The 26511-nt window shown below is 36.8% G+C and overlaps 1 protein-coding gene across 2 annotated transcripts in view; it reads right to left on the bottom strand.

Moving 5' to 3' along the window:
• TES (testin LIM domain protein) overlaps positions 1-26511 on the bottom strand; it is a 46196-nt gene that overhangs the window by 4555 nt on the left and 15130 nt on the right. For both annotated transcript variants that reach the window (XM_053897152.1, XM_019418060.2), the window contains exons 2-6: positions 16922-17007; positions 5482-5734; positions 4259-4594; positions 2781-2996; positions 2204-2362 (exon numbers count right to left, since the gene is read on the bottom strand). In XM_053897152.1, the coding sequence (XP_053753127.1) occupies positions 2204-2362; positions 2781-2996; positions 4259-4594; positions 5482-5734; positions 16922-17007 (1050 nt within the window). The remainder of the gene's footprint in view (positions 1-2203; positions 2363-2780; positions 2997-4258; positions 4595-5481; positions 5735-16921; positions 17008-26511) is intronic.

The following is a 26511-nucleotide window of genomic DNA, read 5'->3' as shown; positions in this document are numbered from 1 at the left end:
AAGATTAAAAGATCTTAGCAGACTGATGCTCTGGACTAGATAATCTTCAAAATTGTACACCATTTAGTGTGTGGCATGGGTAGCTCTTTTTGCCATGTGCTGGCTTGTTCAGGCAATGGAGAGAAATGTTCATTTTACTTTTAGACAAACGGCACCAGTGCATCTTACTGAGAAAGTAAACTTTCTAAAAGAAATCACACAATATTGTAAAGCTAAATAATTTAGACTCTCTCTCTTTTAATAATATCTGTGGTTATTCCTCTCTATTGGTTAGTTACAATATAATGAAGAGAAACTTCTAACAGTTAAATAAAGCAGCTTCATCTATTTAAAGGTTTATTCAGTAAATATTTATTGAGTATCTACTATGCTGTTTTGGAAGTACAAAACAAAGCAAACAAAATTTCTGCCCCCATGGGGTCTGCATCCTAGTTCTTGAGACCAAGGTCACACACCCCTACAATAAAATACATATTATGGTAACCCTTTCTTTTCCTTTAGAGAAACTGTAGGAACAAAATTCAGAGAAGCAGCTTTTAGCTAAATTATGTACCAGGCCACATGGTGATTCATTATCTTTTCCCCAAGTACAATGAGGGTCCCTGTTGATCCCAAAGATAATGAGAAATATTAGAACACAAATCAGTCACTCAAACATTTCCTAAGGGCAGACATTAAGGACATGGAAATAAAAAGGCAAGCTCTATCCACCAGCTACTTATAGTCTAGGGGAGGAGACAGATGGGTGGCATTAATTACATACAGATGTGACTCATGGGAACACAAGAGAGGCATTGTGGCCAGAGAAAAGGGGTGGAGCTTGGGGCAAAAAATCAAGAAAGGTGTTCTAAAAAAAGTTAAGCCTACATCAATTCTGGGGGAATATACAAGCATGTCAGGTAAAATAGGGAATAGGAAGGAGGGCGGATCAGACAAAGGAATTAGTGTGAATAGAAGACCAAGAACAGTGTATAAACTAGAAAAGGAGTAAATTGGAGTTAGATAACTAGTAGAAGAGGCTGGGCAGGCAAGAAAGGGCTAGATCGGTTAAGAAAAGGCTTGATGATTACGTTTGCATTTCAGAAAGATTATCTTCCATCATAACAGAAGGTGGCTTTGCACAAGGTGAAGAATCGAAGTGGGGAGACCAAATTTGAGGACACTACAATAATCCGAATGACAAAAAATAAAGGTCTGATGTTGAGTAGTTGTAACTGTGAGGATCTGAGATTTACTGATAAGGCAGAATTGACAGAAAATGATGGACTATACTCGGGAATGTATAAAGGTTGAAAATTTTGGCACTGGCATCGAAACTAGTTACTTTATTTTCCGTAGTATCACACTCCTGGAATGATATAAATATTTCATTTTATTCTTTTATGCTTTACTTGATAGCTCATGGGAGTATTTAGCTAGTGCATATTTTCCTGCTTATAAAGAAGTAAATGCCTATCATTTTAATACTGCTGGATTAAAGGGTTTACCATATATGGTCAATTTTCTTTATATACTCTTTATCTAAATTACTTATCTCTTGGCCATCATGCAATAGCAGCTCTGTGTAAGCAGGGTAGAGCTAAGAAAAAATATGTATTTATTTTTTATGTATTTTTATATTATATTTTATAAATATATTTATATTTTAAGTGTATTTATCATTAAATATTTGAATGTTTGGCTGATGCAAATAAATCTAAACACACAGGTCAAATTTTGTTATACTAAATCAATTCGCAATGAGGGTTTAAGAACTAGGCATTGTACAATCTCTAGGTTAAAAATAAAAAATGAAGCCTTAGTGGGGGGCCTTAGGAACATGAACAGAAATCATAAACACTCAAATACAGCTAAGGAATATGAACAGCCCCTAAAAATATTAATGTAAATGACTCTGATCTATATGATGAGAATCAATCAATCTCATTCCCATTAAAGAACTATTTTTTAGTGGGGATTTGATTACTAAGTAGTGCTTATAACCTACAGAATATACTGTACAGATAGAAATCTTGAGGTAGCTCACAGTGAATGTATGTATTGTTTTTGAATTACCTGAAATTTAACACCCTGTGGTAGGGATTACATGTCTCCTACTTAAGGGTATTACCATCTGTTTCTCATTTGTGAGAGGGTCAAATAAAGGCATAATGTAAAGTCCTAAAGCAGGTCAAGGCGACCATATGCCTAGAATGCTCCTTACCACAGCATGATTCTTCACATAGCAGGGCTTACACACGGGCTTGTCATTGACCATCACGTATATTTCCCCAGCTAGGATGTTGTCACAGTCAAAGCAGCAGAAGTGTTTCAAATGCCAATTTTGGTTTTCTGCCTGGGTGTACTCATTGCTGAATATTAACTGAAAAGAGGGCAAAAATAAGATGAATCATATATTTTCCTTTTTGGTACAAACGACAAAGCCAGGTTCTTTAGATCAATAAAGGTTTTAGATCCACAGATAATATCAACCTACTTTCCTGGGCTCAAAGTCTAAAAATAACCTAAAGCTTACACTCGGCTTATTATTTAGTTTGGCACAAATCAATCTTTTATGTTTCTAGACGGTCTTTCATTAGTCAACACAATTAACACGGTCACTCAGAATGACTGAAGTTAAAAGATTTTCTTTTCCACTCATCTCCTCTGCATGTAAATAAAGCAACTGATGCTTGGTTAATTCATGTTACCTTTCTGCTAAGGATGGCCTTGTTAGATGGTAAGGGGACTCTATGGAGGTACAAGAAGTAGCCTGCCTGCGGTGGCCGCAGAGAACATACCTCATCACAGCCAGCACATCGTGGTTTCTCACTGTCACAGTAATGTCTGCCACAGTATAGCTTCCCATTCTTCCAGAAATAAATCATGTCGACCAGGAGTTCCTGGCAGGCACTGCAGACGAAACAAGCCGGGTGCCACAGTTTATCGTAGCCGGCTCTTTCAGCGTAGATGGCTGGGTCACCCTCCTTCATACTCAGTTTGCAGCAGTAGCAGGACTGAAAGGGAAGCCATCCAAAACAATCTGGTCATCGTAACCTGGGCATTTCTCATCATCAGTTTACCAGGAATTCGGAGAAAAAATTTACAAGAGAGATGATTTCTACTAACATTAGTAATTTGTCCATGGAGACAACCAGGTGTTCTTACTTCCAGGAAGTGGGCTCCCTTGGCTTCCTCCAGTCTCTTCAAACCTAATTTTTGTGCCCTGCTGGTAACAGAGCACTGTTTCCTGAATTAAAGTCACTTACAGAAAAGGGCTAACAGTAATTTTCACCACAATTTTTAAGGGGTTCTCTCAAAATGATTACCTTAGAGCTTATTATTATCTTTTCTTGCTAAGCCTTATTGGTTGGATCTATGGGAAATATATTACAGTAAGTTTGGCTCTTACTTTTTGTTCATCTGTATCATAATTCTCTTCTACTTTCAAGGCATAAAAAAAAAGACTTCAATTTCTCTAAGAGATTTTTTAAAAATATGATTGACTATATAGTTGACCCTTGGACAACACAGGGGTTAGGGGTGCTGACTCCCCAATGCAGTAAAAAAATCCATGAATAACTTTCTTTTCCACATATAAATTTTGACTTCCTCAAAACTTAACTACTAATAGTCTACTGTTGACTGGAAGCCTTACCAATAACATAAATGGCCCATTAACACATATTTTGTATGTTATATGTATTATATAATGTATTCTTACAATAAACTAAACTAGAAAAAAGAAATTATTAAGAAAATCCTATGGAAGAGAAAATACATTTATAGTAGTATATTGTATTAATTAAAAAAATCTGTGATAAGTGGACATGCACAGTTCAAACCCATTTTTCAGGGTCAACTGTATACTCACATAAATTTAAATTTGAATTTTAGGCATGTTCTCACAAGCAAGACTGAGTTAACCAAAGCATGTATTATTCTTGTTTGTGGGAAGAGATAAACAATTAACACCAAAATTATGTTTAGAAATAGATTCTATATTAGTATGTCATATTCCAGCATGACACCAATGCTAACTACCATGTACACATACAACTCCCAATTATCCTTGGCAACAGATAATCAGAAAACCTCGCTTTAGACAGAGGTTTCCAACATGATGATTTGCTAAAATAAACCTAAACTGAATTTTAATTTATTTCCTTCACCTACCCTTTTGGAAAACAGAGGAATGGCTCCTCAAAAAAATGTTCAAAGAAAGGGAAATAACCAGTAAATACACCAATTGAGCCAATGGTGTGACGTCTCTACTTACATACTGAGTTCTTTTGTGTTCGGCCGATTTGCCCTCCATGGCCCCCACTGCTGCCGTGGTGCTTCTGTCCCCTCCAGGGAGGAGCATTCTGTTGGGGCCTTCCGTGTCCATCTCACGGGGAAGTTTGACATCTCCTACTCCCAGAGCCTCACTCTTATATTTCTTCACAAACTGTTCCATCTCCTTCACCTCTTTGGGAGACAACTCATGGCACTTTGAAGGGTCTTGATCGTGTGCAGGGAGCTGCTTTGCCAGCTGCTTCTTTCGGTACTGTGCCCCCTCTGAGCCTGCCACGGGCTGCTTCTCCTTCGGCAGCATCTGCATGTATTGCCTGGCCTGAGCCACAAGGAGACCAGTGTTAACTGGGAGATGGTCTGGCCATTAGACAAGCAATATTTTATAATACACATCAGAAGCGAGTTATTTAAGAAAGAAAAGTGTTTTATCCATTTGTAACAGTCTTCGTAGTATAAATATGTTGAGATGAAAACACATTCAAAAAAGGTACAGCAAATAGATTTAGTTCAGTAAAAATAAACACATTTTTTTCTCCATGATATGAAAGCTTTTTTTCAGCTTATAAAAGATTTTGCTTACTAATGTCTACTTGAGCTAAATATACAAATGTATATTTGCAAGAGAACATCAATTTTTAGAAGGCACGTTTAGATGTTTAGAATGGCCTGTATAGATCAACAGTGTTTTCACCATTATAAAAAATATTATCACAAGGTTCACTTGAATGATTTTAACTAATCTTCTTAAAAGACTTCCAAATGTCATATTTAGTTGTTATTAACAGTAAAGGGAGTTTGACACAAAATTGCCCTTTTTTGGCCTTACATAGTAAAATATACTGCTTAACATTGTTTCATTCTAAAAAAAATGACAGAAAATTCTATTCTTTACATATTCTTCGCTATCTTAAGAGAAATCTTCTCAAGAGTAAGCTAGAAGTTACTAGATTTATACAAAACATCTGTTTTCATCTAATTATTAAGAATGTCAGACCATTCTCTCAAAAAGATTAACATATCTAAGTAGTCAAGAAATTCTATGAAGTATCTAATCTTAGTTTTAAAAAACCAATAGCAGCTGGAAGTTAAAGTAATGAGAACCGCAGAAAAATAATGGACTTGGGGTTGATTAGCTCACTAAAGGATTGCCCTAAATAAGTAGCCTCAGAATTTAACAAAGAGATGGCCCTTCCCCTTATTATTTACCAATGCCTGATTCTGGACAGGAGGAGCCCACTCATAGGTAACTGTATTGATGGAGACGTTCTTCTTGGCAGCAACTGGATTGGTCAGTATCATAACATTGCGTTTATACATGGGAATTCCATCTGTTTTTAGCTTGGCAATCAGGGTGGTATATTTGGTGTCTTCAAAAAGTTTTCCCACTTTTCGATCCTCTTCATTGCTCAAGAGGACGTCATGCTCTTCTTGGCCACACTTGCAGTTACGACATATTTTTCTATAAGTTTGGAGATAAGTAAGCAATAACTAATTATACCTAATCAATAAGTAAATATACTCAAATATTTATAGTTTATAAAATACTTTTATATGCATTCCATATAATGGTACAGAAAGGCAAGCCACTGGGTGGGGATTCTAAGTACCTATCCATAAATTTAAGCAAGGAAACATAAAAATGTACCTTCACTTTATAAAACCTTAAAAAGTTAGGTTTTGATTAAGTGTATGCTCAAGGGGGCATGTCTGAACATTCCTCATTTTCTTAAATAGATAAGTAAATAAAATCACCAAAACATTATCATAGAAAGAGGTTTCATATTTTATTGCATGGTAACATTTATTTCATAGTCATTACCCAAGTTTTTTGTTTTTTTGTTTTTTTTTTAAGTGAGAGGGAGGCTGATATAACTTTTCTGATTAAGGACTATTATCCTAGATTTAGCTTTAGCTTTCCTCATTTCCTTTCCTGTCCCCTTTCTATTTCCTTTCCTCTCCTTTTTCATTTCCTGTTTCCTTTTTCCTTTCTCTTTCTTTCCTTTCCTTTCTTTTACTTCTTCAAACACTCAGTGACCACTTACTATGTGCTTTCTTATGTATAAAAAAAAAGATAAATGAAAGTCTCTGGACTTTTCAAGAAATGAAATGAAAGATACCACTAAATGAAAGACACCGCTCCCCCTCCCCAATCTGGTCTAGCAGGTAATCATTCTTTAATGCAACATATATGAGTGTCCATGTGCTAAACAATGTACTTTATTGATATGCCCTATTACTGCATTTGTGATAGGAAAGAAAAGTACAAGGCACTTTGATAGGGTATAATTTTGACTTGGAACTGGTGAGAAAAGGGCTCCATAAAAACAATATTCCATAAGAAAGTAAAATATTTAGGTTGAGGTCTGAAGGATGTATAAAACAAGCATGAAATATGTGTGTGTGTGTGTGTGTGTGTGTGTGTGTGTGTGTGTGTGTTTGAGATGGGGTAAAGAAAGAAGAAGAAAAGCCTCCAAATATTGAGTAGAAAGAGTATTTGTGGTGGTCCTGAATTAGGAAAGAGCTTGTGCCCTTAGGTCCCATGGTCTGAGAGGGCTGGTATGATTGCAGTGAGGTAAATAAATGGGGAGTGACAAGGTTGGAGAGGTAGGCAGGCATGAGATCACGCAGGGACTTGTAGGATACATTAAAGAATTTGGCTTTCACTATAAGAATAAGCAGGAGGCACTGAAGGCTTTTAGGTAATGGATAACACAATTAGATCTATCATTTTCAAAAACTGTAATACTTATAATATGGAGAATGGATTAGGCGTAGACATAATTGGAAGTAGGGAGACCAATTAACATGTCAGTGGTGCATCCGGTTTGCAATGGCATGGTTCTAAGTAACAGGGACTACTTCACAAGTGGAATTTATATCTTGGATGGTTATTGTTGTAGTCTACATAAGATGTGTTATAGCTTGGACTAGAGTATTTAACAGTGCAGATTAAAAAAAAAAGTAACAGATTTAAGATCTCCTTGAATGTAAAACTGACTAAACTTTGTGGTTCATTTGGATGTAGTGATGGTAAAGGGAAGGCCCAGTCTGTCAAAAAACGAACCCAGGTTTCCAAGATGAGTAAGCTGGTAGAAGAAATGTAACTTATTAAGACAATAAATGTAAAAGAAGAATAGATCTTAGGTATTAGGGGAAGGTTGATGAAAGTCCTCCAAAATTCAACTACTGAAAAGTTTGAAATGCCTATGAAACAGTATAAAGGTATCAAGTAGATTGTAGGATATAGAGATCTAGTGTTAAAAACTGTAGCCTGGTAGAAAATATAAATTTGGGAGTCAGGGTATGACACATTTGCATATAAGTTGAATAGATCACTTTCATCTCCTGGGCAAGAATAGAGGGAAAAGGTAGAGGACTGGAGGAAGGAAGGAGTCTGGCAAAGAAGCAGAAGCTGGAGAAGGTGACAGAGGAAAACAGTGAAGTAGAGAGACTTTGTGGTGTTAAAAACCTAAGCTGGAAGTAAATATAGGGCAAAAAGAATATATAAATCAGAGGGAGGAGGTGAGAGTTTTAAAAGCCATTCGAATATTCTTACATTGTTCGGGAAGATATTGAAGATGTAGATTAACATTAGATGTTGTTAAAGCATGTGTTTTAAACTATCTAGAAAACTAAAGAAGGAAATACTACATATAATTTCAAACATATAGAGAAAATGGAATGACAATATAAAACTCAATTAATTAAACAGAAGGCAGTAAGAGAGGAGGAAAAAAGAAACTTAGGACATTAGGACATTTAGAAAGCACAAATTAAGATGGTTGATATAATCCAAATATACCAAAAGTCACAATAAACAGACTCAATTCTCCAGTTAAAAGACAAAGGATTTCAGGCTGGATAATACAACAAAATCAAACTATACACAACTCGGAAGAAACACTTAAAATTTAAGGACACAGAAAGGATGAAAGTGTAAAGATGTAAAAAGATACATCAGGCAAATACCAACAAAAAGTAAGTTAGGCACCTATATTAAAATCATGCACTTTGGACTTTAATGCTTTCATTTAATCTGTAGTAAAGAGTGTGCCTACATAGTGACAGAAGTTTAAAACCACCTCTATGATGTAACGATTCTAAAATTAATATAGTCTAATAACCTAAATTCAAATTATATAAGCAAGACACCAAAACTTTAAGAAATAGACAAACTTATTATAGTAATGCTAAAAAATTAGAAATAAAGATTTGAGAAACACAATAAGCCTGATCAAGCAGACACATAAAAAATATCTTATCCAGTGACTGGGGAACACACTCTTTTGGGGAACATTTGAAACACTTCAGAAAACTGAACACATACTGTACCATAGACAAAGTCTCAAATGCCCAGGAGGGGGCGCCTGCATGGCTCAGTCAGTTGAGTTTCTGACGTCAGCTCAGGTCATGATGTCATGGTTCATGAGTTCAAGCCCCATATCAGACTCTGTGCTGACAGCTCAGAGCCTGAAGCCTGCTTCGGATTATGCGTCTCCCTCTCTCTCTGCCCCTCCCCCACTCACGCTCTGTTTCTCTCTCAAAAATAAATAAACATTTAAAAAATAAATAAAAAAATAAATGCCCAAGGAATCACCATCAACCATATTATCTGAACAGAATATAATTATGCTAGACATCAACAGCAAAAAAGTAACTAGAAAGTAATTTTGGGGTGCCTGGGTGGCTCAGTTAAGCATCTGACTTCAGCTCAGGACACGATCTTACGGTTCGTGGGTTTGACCCCCACATTAGGCTCTGTGCTGACAGCATGGGGCCTGCTTGGGATTCTCTGTCTCCCTCCCTCTCTGCCCCTCCCCTGATCTCTCTCTCTTTCTCTTTTTGTCTCTCTCTCAAAATAAATAAACTTAAAAAAAAGAAAATACTTTTAAAAGACTCCTAAAAAATTTAATATTGAAACAATCACAATAGAAATGAAAAGAAATAGCATTTTTGGTAAAAAAGAAAACAAAACTATTACTTCTTGAAATGCAGAACACAACTAAAGGGGTGCTTAGGAGAAAAGGGACAGCTAACATGCTCAAGTTAGAAAGAAGAGAGAATAAAATTAATTAACTCAGGAAGTTAAAAAAAATTAGAAAAAATAAGCCTGAAGTACATGGAAGGAAAATAAAGATAATAGCAGAAACTAATAAAGCAAATGTTTGCTTCTTGTAAGATGCAGGAAAAAAAACATTCAGTACATTTCAACATCCCTTCTGATTATATTTTGTTTATTCATTTTAGCTATAGAAGGAAACTAGACAGGATTTTAGAAAGGGTTTCTGGAAAAAAGCTCAAACTCAGCACACATCATGAGTGCATTCATTTTAGGATGTGAAGCAAGGAAGCAACCTTGCCATCATTTCATTCACAGTCCTGTGGGTACTAATCAGAGAAGTAAGAAAAATCAAATAGAAGTTATAAGGATTCATCAGAAAGGAAAAGTTAAACCGTTGTTAATCACAGATGCAATGATTGATCAAACAAATGTATTAACATCAGTAAGAGTTTAAGAAGCATTCTGGATTTAAAATGAATAAAATTGGATTTCTCTACACCAAAAAAACTAGGAAAAACAACTAATATTTACTAGATTGATCTCTTTACTAGATAACAAATTATTAAATAATTACAGATTTTTGTGTCCTGTTTTCTTAAGGTGAGGTGTCCAAACCAAAAATATCAGATCTGACCTGTGCAGTCCCAGAAAGAGATTGAGACAGAGAGGGACAGAGTCAGAGATATGAAAGCTAGGGGGGCAAACTAATTTCCTTGTGCACAAATTGGTCAGAAATCTTTTTTTGGTAAGCATCTGAAGAGTCTGCAGATTCTAGTTCAGCTATAAAAGACTCTTATATCTGGTTATCTCATACTCCCACCCAGTGGAAAGGAGTATATTGTTCTATTACAGTATGTTCTTCATTCTTGTTCGTCAGTTAACAAAAATGATATAATTATTTATAAAACCATCACATTACTTTTGGATCAAGTTTAAAATCATACTTTACTGAGGGGAAAATGGCAGGGTGGGAATTTAGTTCCTAATATAGATAAATAGATCCTTATATGGCTGTGAACTATAGCATGCATCCTAATAATTAGTAAAGTGACTGACTATCGGAGGAAGTAATAATGTTACAAGGATATGTGATGAAAGGTATGGATTTCCTCTGGAAATGTTTATTATCCAGTTCTACTCCAGAACAACATGTACACCAGAAAATAAGGGGAACTAGATTTTAGAATTTGAAAGACAAAAAAGCACCTGAAAAAAAAAAGCCTTCTGGTTTTTAATTCACAAGCTATGACAAACTGTAACATGAGTAAATAAATTATATTTACTACGAAAATGTTATACATAAAAAGGTATATTAACCAATGATATAAGAGCCATCTCTATACTTTTTCTTATTACTTATATCAGCTATTTTTGGGAGATTTACATTCTGAGACTCTATATATTTTCCCCATCCACCCCTCACCAACCCAACATACCTTATTAAGCAAGTAAAATCGGTTAAAGCAATATACCAATAGCAGCAGGAAAAAGAAGTTTTCAGCTTTCAAAGTGGGGAAAACCTGATTGATTCATGATAGCTTTTAAAATCACAAGTACATTATAAACCCCATCTGCATCCTTGCCGCAACATGGTGGTCTGTGGTAAAGAGCACTTGGCAGGAATGTGACTCAGCAGGGGTGGGATGGTTTTTCAGTTAGAGTTGTCATCATGACAACAGCTGGAGTGACCACAACTCTTCCAGACCCCTTACCCTGGAGCTCCATTTTTACAACAAAAAGGGATAGCCACAAACCACAATTCAAGAAAGAAACCTATAAAATCTGGGCCAGGTGCCAGGAACTATCCATTACAGAAACGTATGCTATTTAATACTTAAATCTATGCTATTTACTAGTTTAAATTTTTTTTTTAATAATTAATTTTGGGGGTTTTTAGTCTACAGTGTTTTACATTTGAATCACCCATATTTAAATTGGAAAACTTTATTTTTACAAATATCTTTTAGGAACTTTTAAACTCATTAGGAAGACATCCTGTAAGTTAATTGAGAGGAAAATTCTGTTGAGGAATTGGGGGATTTTCTTGGTATCCAAGAAAAAGCATAAGAATGAGTAGGATATTTATCACATAATTAATTTCAACCTGAAATAACACAGATTCCATCCTTAAGAAAATGAAGAACTTTAAAAAACTGGTTTTATGCCAACTTATAACAAGACAACAATGGCATGGGTGAGCACAGTACTCACGTTGCTGGGGTATTTACAAACATGTATGGTTTGTTTAGTACCTTTCCTCAGATGCTCCACCAGTAATTTTTGATGATATATGCAGACAGATAGCCTGTTTACTACATTTATTTGATAGCAGTTTTGGGGGGAGTTGTAAGTCAGTTACCATACTTAGCACAGTTGCCAAATCTCTAAATCTTCTAAACTGTCCTAAAGCACTTGTCCCCAAATTCTCCATAGGATGTTAATAAAAGTTATGTGGGGGAAGAAAGAAGGGAGGTGAATTCAGAATCAAGATTATTTAAAATGATATTTTTTATGACTTTTTAAAAAGATGCAAATGTAGTCTGAGAGAGTGAGAAGGGGAGGAGGATTATTTGTATGAAAAAGTTCTTTGTAAAAAAAAAGTTGAGCGTGTTAAGACATACACACGCAAAGGTTAATATGAATGACAAATCAGGACTGTAAACTCAAATTTTTACATTACAACTTCAGATTTCTTGAGCTAAATCCAGGAGAGGGAATGCCAAACTGTACCAAAGGTACTGCCTCAGAAAAATACATAGATTTACAGTTTCACGCTGAAAGCAGGCAAGAAACTATCCTCCATCCCCAACCCCAAGGAGAAATTATTTTTGTATCACTATTTGTAAAATATATATATATTTTTTTGTTTTTACAAGGCAAGTAGTAGCAACTGGAGTGCTCTGACATGCTGCCAGCACTCACAATGATTTACAGGTATGGTCATGGCACTACTACAAACCATATTTTAAAAGGGCTGGAAGCTGCCCGTTTATAAGAGGGATATACTTATATGGACTTAAGCATGGGCCTCTTGTTACAGAATTCAACACAAGGATTAATCCATTTATGGTGTGGAATTTTTAGTTTTCAGCCAGCCCTAAGCCAATCGGAAATTCTCTGAACAGATGTATGCTATATTCAAGTAACATTTTTCTTTTAAGATGCTACTGTTTTATTAGATGGATTTATGGAAGATAAGACAAAAGAATAATTTTATTGCTTATGTAATAAATGATCTATTATTCCAAATAATATTACTATACTTTCATATGAAATAATTGATTATAAACTTGAAATCTTGGGTTTGCATCTTAACATTTCATAAATATTTGTTAGCTCTAAATATTACTTTTACTTGACAGTGTGTCCAGAAGATAGTATAGCTCTTATTTGGTAAGTATCAGGCATCCTCAACCTTTTATTTTCCCCTAGTTTTGTAATTATTGATGGAGTGAAGAAAGAGAGTGCTCACAGATAAAGCATCATTGTCCAAAAAAGACATATATGTCACAAAAGCACCACACTGTAGAGAAGAGAGCCTGCTGCAGTCCAAAGTTCACTGGTCATGAGCGTGTAAACATGGGTTCTAGTTTCTGTTCTGCTGTCTAGAGAGATGGTGAGGAGGAAGGTTTTGGCAAGCTTTGAGTCCAAATTCTAGCTCTGCCACCTATAAGCCTTGCCTTTGGTAAGTCATTTAACTTCCCTAAGTGTTTGATTTCTCATATATAAAATGGGAATACTATCACTTATCCCAAAGGATAGTATGAAGATTAGTAACAACCAAGTACGTAAAGTGCTATGATAAGCAGAAGTTTAAGACAGCCCCTATGACCTGCATTCTCTGGTGTTAATCTCATGATTATGTTACTATGGTATGGCAAAGAGAAATTATCTAGGTGTGCCAAATCTCATCACATGAGCCCTTAAAAAACGTAAGTTTTCTCTGGCTGGGAGCAGAAGAGGAAGTCGGAGAGATTTAAGGCACAGAAAGGATTCCAAGGACGTTATTGACTTTGAAGACAGAGATGGCCATGTGCCAAGGAATGTGAGTGGCTTCTAGAAGCTGGGAACAGCCCCTGACTGACAGCCAGCAAATAAACAGGGACTTCATGCCTACAACCACAGGAAATGAAGGAAATGAATTCTACCAACATTACAAATGAGTCTGGAAGCAGATTCTTCTCCCAATTTCCAGATTAGACCTCAATCTGGCCAAAACCTTGATTTCACCCTTTTGAAATCCTAAGCAGAGCATCCAGTTAAGCCTGCCTTGACTTCTGACCTAACGCATAAATGGATGTTTAGTCAATTAACAGGTGTTGTTTTAACCTGCTAATTTGGAGTAATTTGTTGTGCAGCATAGAAAATCATTACAAGTGCTTATTAGCATGTGACACATAGGAAATTTTTATAAATTATATTTCTTATTAATAATTAATAGGCTCAAATAAGTCATTTTAACTTCCTTGGGTTTTAGGTCATTGATCTATAAAATGAGGTTTGGCTAACTGAGTTCCAAGTTTTACTCTAAACTTCCATAAGTTTAAAAATTTATTTTTAGTTTTTTATAACTGTTGTGACACACCTTGACAGGCAGCCATGCCTACTGAATCTCTTCCATTCACTCTCTACATTCATTCCGCACCCTTCTGCATGGTACCCTGGGCCATGCTATAGGAGGCTGACCCCTAAGGACTGCAGCAGTGGGCTACCTTGTCCCCAGCAATGGAAGATGCCAACAGGAAATCTGAATGATGAAGACAGTAAGGTCTTGTTTATTTGCTGGCTCCTACAAATATATAAGGTGCCAAGGCCAAAAATGACCCTTTACTTGGGGGTATGCAGAAGTAGGAAGAGGGTGGTAAGGACTGAATTGTGTCCCCCCAAATTCATATGTTGTAGCTCTAACCCTCCATGTGACTGTATTTGTAGATAGAGCTTTTAGAAGATAAAGTTAAATGAGGTCATAAGAGTCGGGTCCTAATCTGATAGGACTGGCGGCCTTCAAGAAGAAGAGAGAAGATATCTTTCTCTCTCCATATGCATGCACAGAGAAAAGGACATGTGAGGACACAGAGAGAAGCTGGCCATCTGCAAACCAGGAAGAGGTTTCTTACCAGAACCCAACCATGCCGATACTGAACTTCTTGAACTTCTGGTCTCCAGAACTAGAAGACAATAAATATCTGTTGTTTAAGCCACCCAGTCTATGGTATTTTGCTATGGAAACCTGAGCTAATACAGGGATCAAGGAAGAGTTCTCAGAGGTAATGCTTGACAGAGACTTGAAGAATAGGAAGGACTTTTGTTTCATCATAGTGAAATGTAGGGTTTTTCTAGCTGACGGAAACATACCAAAAAACACACAAATTCCAGGGAGCAGCATATATCTCAGCAGTTAAAACAGAGGCTACTTGGAAGAGAAGTGGGAGAGGAGACTGGACAAGCAAGCAGGAGTAGAAAGCAGTGAGGGTTCTTAAGCTATTGGGAAGTACACAACAGTATCCATTTTCAAGACCATTCTTGTGGCTGAATAGAAGTCAGGCTGGTAAAATGTGGAGAATAATTTAGCTCTGATTTTCACAATGTGCCCCATGAAGCCCTTAGAGTCCTAGAAGTCAAGGGTTACCATGAAGATAGAGGAGGAAGCTAAGTGGACAGGATCCTGGGACTCCATGTCCACTGCAGTCACAGCAGTCTGTGGCCTTGGACCAGACCTGGGATCTTCATTACACTCAAGACAACCAGACTTTTACTTCAAAGACTATACTGAAAATGGCTATCTGGAGGTCAAAAGCACCTGCCCTCCAGCCTTCCAGCTGTGGTGAAAAATTCAGAGAATTACCAAGAATTCTGAGGGAGAGATGTGTCCAGATTCATGCCAGGAAGAAGACGGATTTACTAAGTAATATCACCTGGATGAAGCATATAAACTCAAGCTAGGTTGGAGGCTGTGGCAAAACCATAGTCTTTTATGGCTCTTAACAGATTCTCAGAGTCTATCAAGGTAAGTAAATGAAAAAAATTAAAATTAAAAAGTGATTTTCATGCCACAGAAATCTGCTCTTCTCTGACATTTTTTTAAATCTGAAAATCTCAGATTATAGTGATCTGTAATAAAAAAATAATATAGCACAAACAATAATTACTCTAAACCAACCTTCTGCTTTAGAGAAAAGATGCTATCACTTAGGAATGAGCTTTAAAAATCTCATTAGCAGTTTTTGGCAACTGTATGGTCAAACTAAAAAGGTTTTTAAAGATTTTTTAAGATTTTTAAAGATTGTACAGTTAGAACCATGCCCAGCAGAGGGCACTGCAACTCTCTCCACAGCCCACTGTGAGCACCACTGAATGGTGTGCACATCAGGAGCTGAAATATTCTAGTCCATGAAAACTATTTTGTGTCTAGTGACTTAACGTTTCAAAACCACAACAGACATGTTGCCTAACTTCTATGTCCCTTAAAAAGGTGGCACAGGGAAGAGCCATGAAAGTCTTGTAATTAAAAAACTCCCTGAAAAATTTGAGCTCCCTACAAATAAAGAACTGTACCATCATTTCTGCACGGGCTGAGGTTTCCACTACCTTCATTATTTGAAACAACTGCCGTTGTTTCCTAAAACTTGCTAAATAAAGTAGCTTTTAAAAGAACCTAATATCTCAAATTTTAATTGTTTATATTCTCCTATAACTTACATTGTACACAATCCCAATAGCTGATGAAATTTTTTATTCTAGGGAGTTTTCCATGGAAATATGCAGCACAGAAATTGTTCTCGAGTAAGATTTATTCTAACCAGGCATCTGACATCCTAATAATGTATAGTTGATCACTTTAACGTTTTTCTTCTAACAATGATGTGCTGATTCTAATTTGAACAGACTTAGATCAACTACCATTATAGTCTTGACAGCCATTGATTAACAAAATTTACATTCTTCATAAGAACAGGTTTAAAATACCAATTTTTAGGTTTATATAACATACACTATTACTTTAAAATATGTAAATAAGATCTACACAAAATTCACATTTTGATCCACCAACATTTGTCCTCCATATATTTGAACTTGATACAAGCCAATGATGGCAATGAATTATTTTTTTAATTCAAGTGTTAAAGCTAAAAATTTCGAAGAGTCCTTAGATACCAGTCTATGTCCTGACAACCAGCACATGAGTGCTTAATCATATTTATTGTTTATTGCAAATATATAGGTAAAATGTGCAAAGTTATCAATTTTTAAGAAAAGAATTATAATTAATAAACAGTCCTAGAAGATTACCATAAACTTATCTGCCACTCAGGAAAGAGACATAAATTCAGTATTCTAGACTCATAGGAAATCTGAAGGACAGCAAATAAACAATTTCAAATATAGTTACAATGGTCCAATTAGCTCAGTCACACTTAATGGTAGGAAAACAGAATAGCTTTAGCCTTTATTTTTTAGAAAAGAATATGACAGATCTACAACTTAACAACCATGCTAGAGAATTTATAAGAGATCTCCACTGTCTGAGGAAGCAGTGCCAAAGAGCAGAAATTACTAATGTGGCTGTCATTTTCAAAACATTACCTCCAGAAGTGTAGTTCGAATCCTTCACATTTTTCTTTGCATTTTAAACAGGGAGCTCCAAATCCTTGCTCATGACCTAAGCCCATCTGTTAAGTAGAAAACAATGTGTGTTATAACATTTTTTAAAAATCTGAAAAATTCAATAAACTGTCCTTCTAATTCTACTAACCACTCCTGTTTTTTTTTAATTAAAAATTTTTAAGATTTCTTAAAATTTAAATCCAAGTTAGCTAACACATAGCGTAATAATGACTTCAGGAATAGAATTTACTGATTCATCACTTACATATAACACCCGGTGCTCACCCCAACAAGTGTCCTCCTTAATGCCCATTACCCATTTAGCCCATTTCCCCCACCCAATACTGCTCCAGCAACCCTCAGTTTGTTCTCTGCATTTAAGAGTCTCTTATGGTTTGTCTCCCTCTGTGTATTTATCTTAATTTTGCTTCTCTTCCCCTACGTTTATCTGTTTTGATTCTTAAATTCCACATATGACCAGTCCTGTTGATAGAAGTTTCAAACAAATCTTTTATGAGTATCACATTGTTTGGTCAATGAGGACACTTAGGTATGGATATGGGGACTCCAAATACCTACCCAACATACCTTGTATTCTTACTGATTTTTTCATGAAAGGAAAAGCATCAGAATACAACTGTTTAGAGGACTACAAATACTGCAAGTTGCAAAAAGTCATGAATTTATTTCTTTGGTCACTAAATGCCCTGTATGCAATAGGAACAGGGAGTTGAAGAGCCAGAGCTTGGGAAGCAAGCCTGTCCCCAAATGACATATTTTTTTTAGCAAACAAGGAATATAAAAAAGACTTTAGGAATTATGATTCAAATAATTTTATTTCATTTATTATTTATTATTCATTTATTTTATTAACATATGGTCAATTTTGTTCATTATTTCTATATTTAGTATATTCAAAATGTTATTATTTATAAGTATAATAGCAATAACATATGTTGAATGCAAGGAATAGAGGTAAGCACTTATCAAAACCTTATAAAATCTCATAAGCAATATTATTCTCTATTTTAGAGATGACAACTGAAATTCAGGAAGGTTACAGAACTTGCTTAAGACCAACATGTAAATAAATGGTAGAGAAGTGATCTGAGTCCAGGTCTTTCTGACACCAAAGCCTGTGCTTTTATGCCTGGGGTGGGAATAGAGGGGGTGTACTACTGCCCTAATTATAACAATCTATTTTTTAATCACAATAAACAACAATCCTTGGGAACTTACTGAGACATGACTTAATAAACAAAAGAGGAAAGAGTGCAGATGAGGGAAGGACCCAAGAAGGCAATGTAAGCTCTTTTACCCAACTATTGATATTAAAGATCAGCCCACTTTATATCATCCCATCGGCAAATCACCAGCGACCAGGCTACTCTGTTTTAAATTATCACATCAGTGACTCCCGACAAATTCCTTAGCAGCTAGTGCCTGGGGTAAGAGTTCAAGCTGGACAAACAATAGATTTTCTACCATGGCACCCTTTTGTAACTTTGCCAAGTTGTGTTTTTGCTACGTAATCTAAACCACACTGTAATTTGTTCCTTGAAAGCTCAGTCTGACCATGCCCTGAAGTTTAGATGAAGCCCTTCCTTTTTTTCTCTGAAGAAAATGACCACATCCTCTTACCGTAACGAAGATCTACCCAGCTGCTCAGGGGAACCCACATTACTTTTAAGTCAGACCATCTCAAACTGTCCAGTATTAACTAAATTTCATCACCTTTGCCATGCCCCATTACCAATTTTCAAAAGATGTTGGAATTATATACTTTAATACTAGATGGCACTTTATTATTATTATTATTTTAAGGAATTAAATTGTTTCCTTGTCGCTAGTGATCACAGCTCATACTATGGAAGTAAAATGGGTTAAGCAAAAGAGAGAGAGGAACGGATTATTTGAATTTTCTGGTCTTTTGTAAGGAATGTAATTAAAGAATTTTCTCCATTACGATATCCAGACTAAAATGAACAGCAAATCTAAAAAAGTGTATTCTTTTTCAAGCTCTTTCAAGTTTTCCATTACAGGAGAGTTAAGAATCCTGAATCCACCTGGTGTATGGATTTCCTTCATACGGTGTTCCATTCATCTCCTGCCAAACTCTGCTCCCACATGAAAATTAAGATGACGTTATTAAGACTTAATCACATAGCTTAGCTCAAATCAGCTGCTTCTAAACTCTCCTGTGCATCATTCACAGTAAGAAATACATTTATCTCATGACAGATATATGCACACACATATGGAATTAAATTAATAATGAACAAATTCTTACCTGCCTTCAAATCTGAATCACCTGGTCTGAGCAACACTGGCCTTAATAAAATACAGCAAGCACAGTGGAAAAATACCATCTCGTTCTCGAATTCTGAATGAATTTTGAAAGCTTAGCTAATATAACCAGAACCCTACTTGGTCAGCAGAGATATGACAGTAAGGCCCAGCGTAGTTCATTGCCATAAAGTCAGCATTGGAAAGGGCCAAATTGTTTCCTTCCTACCTGCTTTTTATTCCTCTTAAAATAGTTATCAGTTTATCTATTAGGATTATTAGAACTGGTGATGTTTCATGAACATGTCTTTTAAAGTGGCCCACATGCTCTTACTGCTGGACAGGCCTGGACATCCCCCCTGGTGTAAGAGGCCGGGAAAGGAAAATCAAGAGAGCAGTTCTGCCCTGGCTGTGCAGCTAGTCAACAGCACGCTGATCTCACACCCCATGTGTGGCAGGCCCTCCACTCAGTGCCTTGGTGGAACTTCCCTGCGGCTTCCAAAGATTTCCTGGCCCATCTCTGTTTAAAGGGAAAGGGCTACAAATGCAGGTGCCTGAGCGCTCTAGATCGGGAAGATATGAATCTGTCAGGAAGGTTAGGAAGGCTGTTTTGAACAAATATTGCTTGAACTGCGCTGAAAGGATGAGCGGCTCCTAACTCAGTGGGGAGGGGGAGGGGGAGGGGGAGGAAGCACATTCAAGGTGAGGGGACAGTTATGCGAAGGTCTGTGGCAGAAGCGGGAATTGTTAGAGCAGGGACACCTCAGAGCACTCAAAAGGTGATAGGACCAGACTTGCCACAGGCAGAGTGGGGTTTTGTTTTCACCTCATCTTTTCCTTTTCCCAAGGAAAAAATAATCTTCCAAGGATGAGACTGGTAAGGAAGAAGCACTAGAGAAAGGCACTGGGTGGGGAGTTGGGGAGCAAGAGCACCCACCCCTCAAGCTCTGCTGGCCAAGCCACAGAGGGGACCCCTCAGGGAGATTAGAACACCTGACTCTGAAAGAAGAAGTAATCTGAGAAAATGGCTCTGCAGCCTGCCGGGAGAACTCAGAAAGCACTGCTCCCGTGTTCTTCCACCCACTCTGGCTTGCCTGGAAGGCCAGCTAAGTCTCCATACAGGTTCCTCCTACCACGGTTTATGACCACCTGAAGAAAGTTTCCCTCCCACCTCTCCACACACACACACACTTTCATCTTCCCCAAACACTCAGACGCAAGTTGTGAGGGGACTCTGAAAGTATCATAGAGAGGGAACAGGAGCATGAAGGAGAGTGGAATGAGATCATGGCAGTATGATACACTCTCCTGCCACAATTCAATGAAAGCAGTTCTACTTAAAAATAAACCCACAATAAAAAAGACACCTAGTTTTTAAAACCATTGTCCGCAGCTATCATGATTAGTAAGTTTCACACTGGGAATGAACTTGTTTTCCTAGAGGAATTTCATTAAAAGAAATTATTTTTATAGCTATAAATATATAGGTATAAAAAAACCTGCTTGATTCCCAGCAATGAAGATCTCTAACCCATGCCACTTACTGGGTGAGAACTTCTTCCACATTCTTACCCTCTTTATAAACCTCTGTTAGGAGAAAAAAGCATAGTGCCACTAATAACAAAGAAATGTGGTTCACACTCTAGTGTGTGCCTAGTTCCACATCTAGAATGCAATGTGTTCTCTAATCCTGTTAAATCCAATTTATATGATAAAATTGTACCAGAGCAGACATATTTCTACTGGTATGAGGCAAATTTCTTCCGTTTCTGTTTCTGCCACAACTTAGGCATCTAGGCATCTGTTATCCTTCCCTTCCCAAGTCAAACATATCACGTGAAGGCAAGTGTACAAATTCCACTCTATAGTAAAATGAGTTTCAGAGCCAGAGCTGCCTCGAGCAGTTTCTCTCCTATTCCAGACCTTTTTGGTCAGAGGTCACAGAAGCTGAGATTCCCTGGCTCTTCCAGTGCAAGAGTATGGAACTCTATTTACCCTAAGGGCTCAGCCAATTTCTCTCCCTCCTTCACTTCTGTATTGAGGATTCCCTGAAGTGCAGGACCCAGGACTCTTCTGCCTAGACTTCTTCCCTCCCCTTTATTCTTAGCACAGGCTGAACCCTCTGGTTAGCATCCTTCTTTCCTCAAGAGCCTTGGTGGTTACTCTCAGGCATCCAGATCTTATAGGTTGTTCTCTGCCCAGGTGTCCGCGCTTGAGAATTCTTGGTGAGGGGTAAGAACAGACAAGGTGTTACTTGATGACACCCAGAGTGTGTGCAGGGGAGTGAGGGCCCAGAAAGTGCTGGCAACCTGGCTGTTGAGAAAGTGAAGTCCAGATCCCTGGACTAATATAAACACCAAGATATGTGTGCTCATAGGTAGTATGTTGTGAGAATTAGTCATCCCAGGTATTAAGGAAATGATCAAGAACGACTTGGCTAAACAGAGAACTGTGAAAATGTAGAAAGAGCACTCAAGGGAGTTGGAAAACTGTGGTCTGGTCCCCAGGTGTTACTACTAGGCCTAGGGATTTCAGAAGTCATTTTCTTCTCTGGATTTCCTCATGTGGATAATGAAATGAAGGGATTGAGTTAGATTAACTCTAACAAACTTTTTAATTCTAAAATTATGACTGTAAATCATGTTTCAGATTAACTTTACCTGAGTTGGTTATTCGGCATAGTCATCTGCTCAACATCTAAACACTAAATAGACAGTAGTCATTTGAGAAAGCTAATAGATCATTGCCTCTTATTGGTCAGAATCCTTTGGAATTCAGTGTGGAGGAGTTGTTTATATAGGAAACAAAATTAAGTTCTGAGAGCTGAGATACAGTTCTGTTACATGTAATCATTTTAGTAGCAAATGTGATATGGTATTCCCTGCAGAATCAACACTTGGTGCCTAAAAACACATGTTTTTCATAAGCACACAGGTCCCAGAGCTCTCTACTTACTTCATATAATTTTAGTAACACATTCTGGCCAGCGTCAATACAAGGATATGACAGATTAATTTTTCTTCTTCAGTGTCCAAAAAAACAGATCCTTTGGATTGACTATATTTGGAAAAGCTATGGTCAGGCTTTAGGAATACCTACCAAAGTCAACTGAAAAAATAAAAATGACTATAGTATTTATCCTGAAATGCTAGTCCTAGACAAGTAAGATTTTTAAAATATCCTTAACTATAGGCTCCAGAACTTACATTACCATGATCTGTGCCTCCAAACACCCCTTGTCCCCTGCTTAGTATTCTAGGATAAGAAATGAGATCAATTTCTCTGTATTCATAATTTCAGGTAACCAGATAGGTTGGCAACATTTCAAGTGACCCTTCTGACCCAGGAAAGGCTATTGCATGTCAGATACTTTAAAGAAAAAGGAAAGAAGGTTACGGAACATCTGGTATTTCAAACATGGTCTGAGTTGATTTGGAGATAATTTGAATCTGGAAGATATTATGCAGCATTCAGGGTGAGATCATCTGACTCATGCTGTTTTCATAACCAAATTTCCCTCCGGAGCAAAGAATCATATGTGGTTACTAAACAAGCAAGTGTTACTAAGACTTCTTTAATCATTTTGGAATGAAGCAGACCAAGGTAGATTATATAAAATATACATAAATTCTCTCTCTCTGTACATGTACATGCCTATTTACCTACTTATCACATATGATATATATACATATATTCATATTATATTCTTAAAGAGCATTTTAGATCTTGTTTATATAAATGAATATTCTGAACAAAGGAACTACATTTCCAAAAAATGATCTCTCTCAGCACATAGCTCTTTTAGAAAACTGATCTGTGATCTGTGAAGTTCTCCCCACCTGAATCAATTCATTTTGATTAATTTGTGACACAAAAACTTAAAATGTTTTCCATTTTTTGTTCTTTGGCTGCTTTCCAAGCTCTGTCAACAATGGCAATACCCACCTCCACCCCCAGAAAAAGGCTAGGTTACACAGAAACCCAGACTTAAATATAAAAATAGAGGTATCCTTCAGCTTTTATAGTTTGGCAAATTTCTTAGATGAGAATACAAAGAGATAATTTATTATGATTAAGAGCTACTATTAACCATTTCTAATAAAATTGCTCTATCTTTTTCTTTGCTTATAAGAACAAAAACTGTGCATCTCTCACTAAAGTTTGAAATACATAAGAGGAAGAATGAAGAAAGAGACATCACCACTCACCTAGTCACACAAACTGGGGCCCAGAGTCCTCCTTATCTCTGTCTAGCCATGTTTACTATGCTCCAAGTCTCGCTGGTCTGTCCTCTAAGAACTACATGCTTTGTTTCCTCACCTCCACTCCACTGCTCAATGTTCAAACTTCTATCAGGTCAGCCTGGGACCACACTTTCCTAGCTGACCACTCCATTTGAAAGCATCCTATTGCCACTCTCAAAATTATTTTAATAAAACCTAAAGATGATCACCACATTCCACTTGTTAGATGAGTTCAATGAATTCAATGAGTTCAATGAATTCGACATGCCTTAGCATTGCAGAGAAGTTGGTTTTCAACCCACACCTCCCTTGCAAACCTCTGCTTCCAGAAAAGCTTTTCCCTTTGCTGGATCTCATTCCCTTTCCCCTCCATCTGGCAAAATCCTACTTTCTATAGACCTAATCCAAACATCAGTTACTGCGTGATCCCCTTGTTGGACTATTCTCAGCCAAGTTCTAAATTCCTATCAGTCTATTATTTAGTCCCTTTCCACTATGCTATGACTATTTACACATCAGTTTACCCCATTAGACTACAAGTTTCTTGCTCATATTTGAACTCCTGATGCTTGTCATAGAGGCTGAGCTTGACAGAAATGCCAGAAAGTTTTATTTATTTATTTATTTATTTATTTATTTATTTATTTATTTAATACTGGTCTTAATTATCTAATGACCTTTTAACATGATACTTTTACTCCAGGAACTCCCATTGCTTTTCAAAAAAATAAAAATTAAAATAATAAAATTTTTTTAAAAAAGAAGAAGAAGAAAGCTGTGGTAGGGGTGGTTTTTGCCAGGCATGGTTCTAAGATTTTTACACGGATCATCTCATTTTATCCTCACAGCAAACCTATGAAAGTCTGAAGTACTATTAATTATTATGTGCGTTTTCATACAGATGAAAAGCTGGAGCAGAGAATTGTTAACTGCCTCAGGTCAGCTGTATTGCAGAAGGCCCATTCTTAACCACTAATGCCTAAATGTAGGTCATGAACATGGAAAGATCTTGGATTAGATAAAGAGTAAATTAGTTTTTTGAAAATAGAAATCAATATAATTTTTAACTTGACACCAAGGATTATAGCTCAAGAATAGAATAATCAATTAACAGTCTTCAGCTGTCAATAGCACTTACAAATGGGAATAAAACTCTTCACTGTAGATTCCACAATTCATTTCCACATTCCTTCAGTTTTTCAGTGCCATAACTTTCAAAGCCAGAGCCCTACATGAATCTATATCATAAAATCCACTGTGAGCCAAATGGAGTGACATCTTTTTGTTCGCACACAGTAGTAAACCATCACACAGATTATTGTATTAGGAGAAAAGGAAACAAGTGATCTTTCAGCCTAAATAGTTTATAATAAATTCTATTCTGGAGGTACTGTGTCAGTCTTCCTGGAACTTTAATAAATTAAATAGATAACTCCCACTCAATCTGTCCCTACATTTCTTAAGGCAGTACCAGTATCAAGTAAGTGACACAGGGACTGTCACCAAAGCAATTTGTCTATTTTCAGTCTGAGATGCAGCAGATTGCCTAAGACATCTGTACAACTTCAGTAATTATGGTAAATTTTTGACAAGATCAGAAGTAGATCCTGCTGCTTTCTTCTATAAATCAATAATGAATTTTAGTTCTGGTATGATATCTTGAAACATTTCTAATTATATATTTTTTTATACTTAATGACAGTGGTATTTATACCTCCACCACCACCAATTGTTAAGATGTTACTACTGCCAGGCACAATACAGACACCATTTCATTTAATTCACAAGACAACCTATGGGAAAGGTTAATCTTCCCAATTTCACACACGAGGAAACTGGGACTTGGACAGATTGAATAATTTGTCTAAGACTGCCCCGCTAGCAAGTGGCAGAAGTGAGATTTGAATCTTAGCAATTATAACTCCAAATCCTGAGCTCTTAACTACAAAGTCATCATTTTTTCTTCTCCAAAATGAGAGTTTGAAGACAAATAATAATTTAAATGAGTAATATTCCTCATCTGTAACTCCTCTGGAACAATAGGTTTTGATCTCAAAGACTGCCTATTCGTCACTAGCCGGAGCTCCTCCTTCTTAGACAAATGTGAGACTGATGACAAGGAACCTGAATGTCTGGACACCAGCTGCACTAACGCTAAAGGCCCTGAGGTGATTATTCACACATGCAAGAGGACCCTCAAAAGAATAGGGTGTGGGTCAAGGAAAATCTCCAGGATCCTGATGCAAAATAGGATTCTTCCAATGGTATAACAAGAGAGAAAATGTTTTAAAAGAAACAATGAATCCAAAGTATTTTTATATCACCCCCTGGAAAAAATAAAAGTGAAAAATAAAAACAAAAAGAAACAGTGAAATACAAATGAAAAAGTTAAATCTCAAACTTGAAAGATCTTTATTCAAAATATGTAGACTTATCATCAATACTAAAAATTATTTGCTATGTTATGTATTTATACATCATATAAAAGATTCCATATAATGCCCAGGGGTGATATAATGAGGCAAAAACTGAAGTAATACTTGTCATGTTTTTCAAATCATGAAATTTCTACATTTATAATGGAAAATCTCTGTATTGGTTACAAATTACCCCCAAAAGTTAGGGGCTGAAAATAAACATTTATGATCTCACAGTCAGCCAGCTGGGAGTGGCTTAATGAGGTGGACTGGCTCAGGGCCTCTTCCTACATTGCAATCAAGGGTCAGCCAGGGATGCAGGCATCGCAAAGCTTGACTGGGGCCAAGACACACTTTTAAGCTGTCTCACAGGGGTGCCTCATGACATGGCAGCTGGTTTTTCCCAGGGCAAATGATCCCAGAGAGAGTGAGAGCACCCAAGATGGAAGCTGTGGCCTTTAATCTCAGAAGGGACATACCATCACTTCTGCCATGTCACACTCTTTGGCAGCAACTGACCAGGTCCGGCCCACTCAAGGGGAGGGGAATAGACAAAAGTATGAATTCTAGGAGTTGGGAATCAATGGTGGCCATCTTAGAAGCTTCCTTCCACAACCTCTTT

The sequence above is a fragment of the Panthera pardus genome, unplaced genomic scaffold (genome assembly GCF_024362965.1).
Source record: "Panthera pardus isolate Hobbes unplaced genomic scaffold, ASM2436296v1 HiC_scaffold_8, whole genome shotgun sequence".
In the NCBI taxonomy this organism is placed as follows: Eukaryota; Metazoa; Chordata; class Mammalia; order Carnivora; family Felidae; genus Panthera; species Panthera pardus.
Note: the sequence above shows the minus strand (reverse complement) of the source record. Positions and strands in the feature narration are given on the sequence as shown.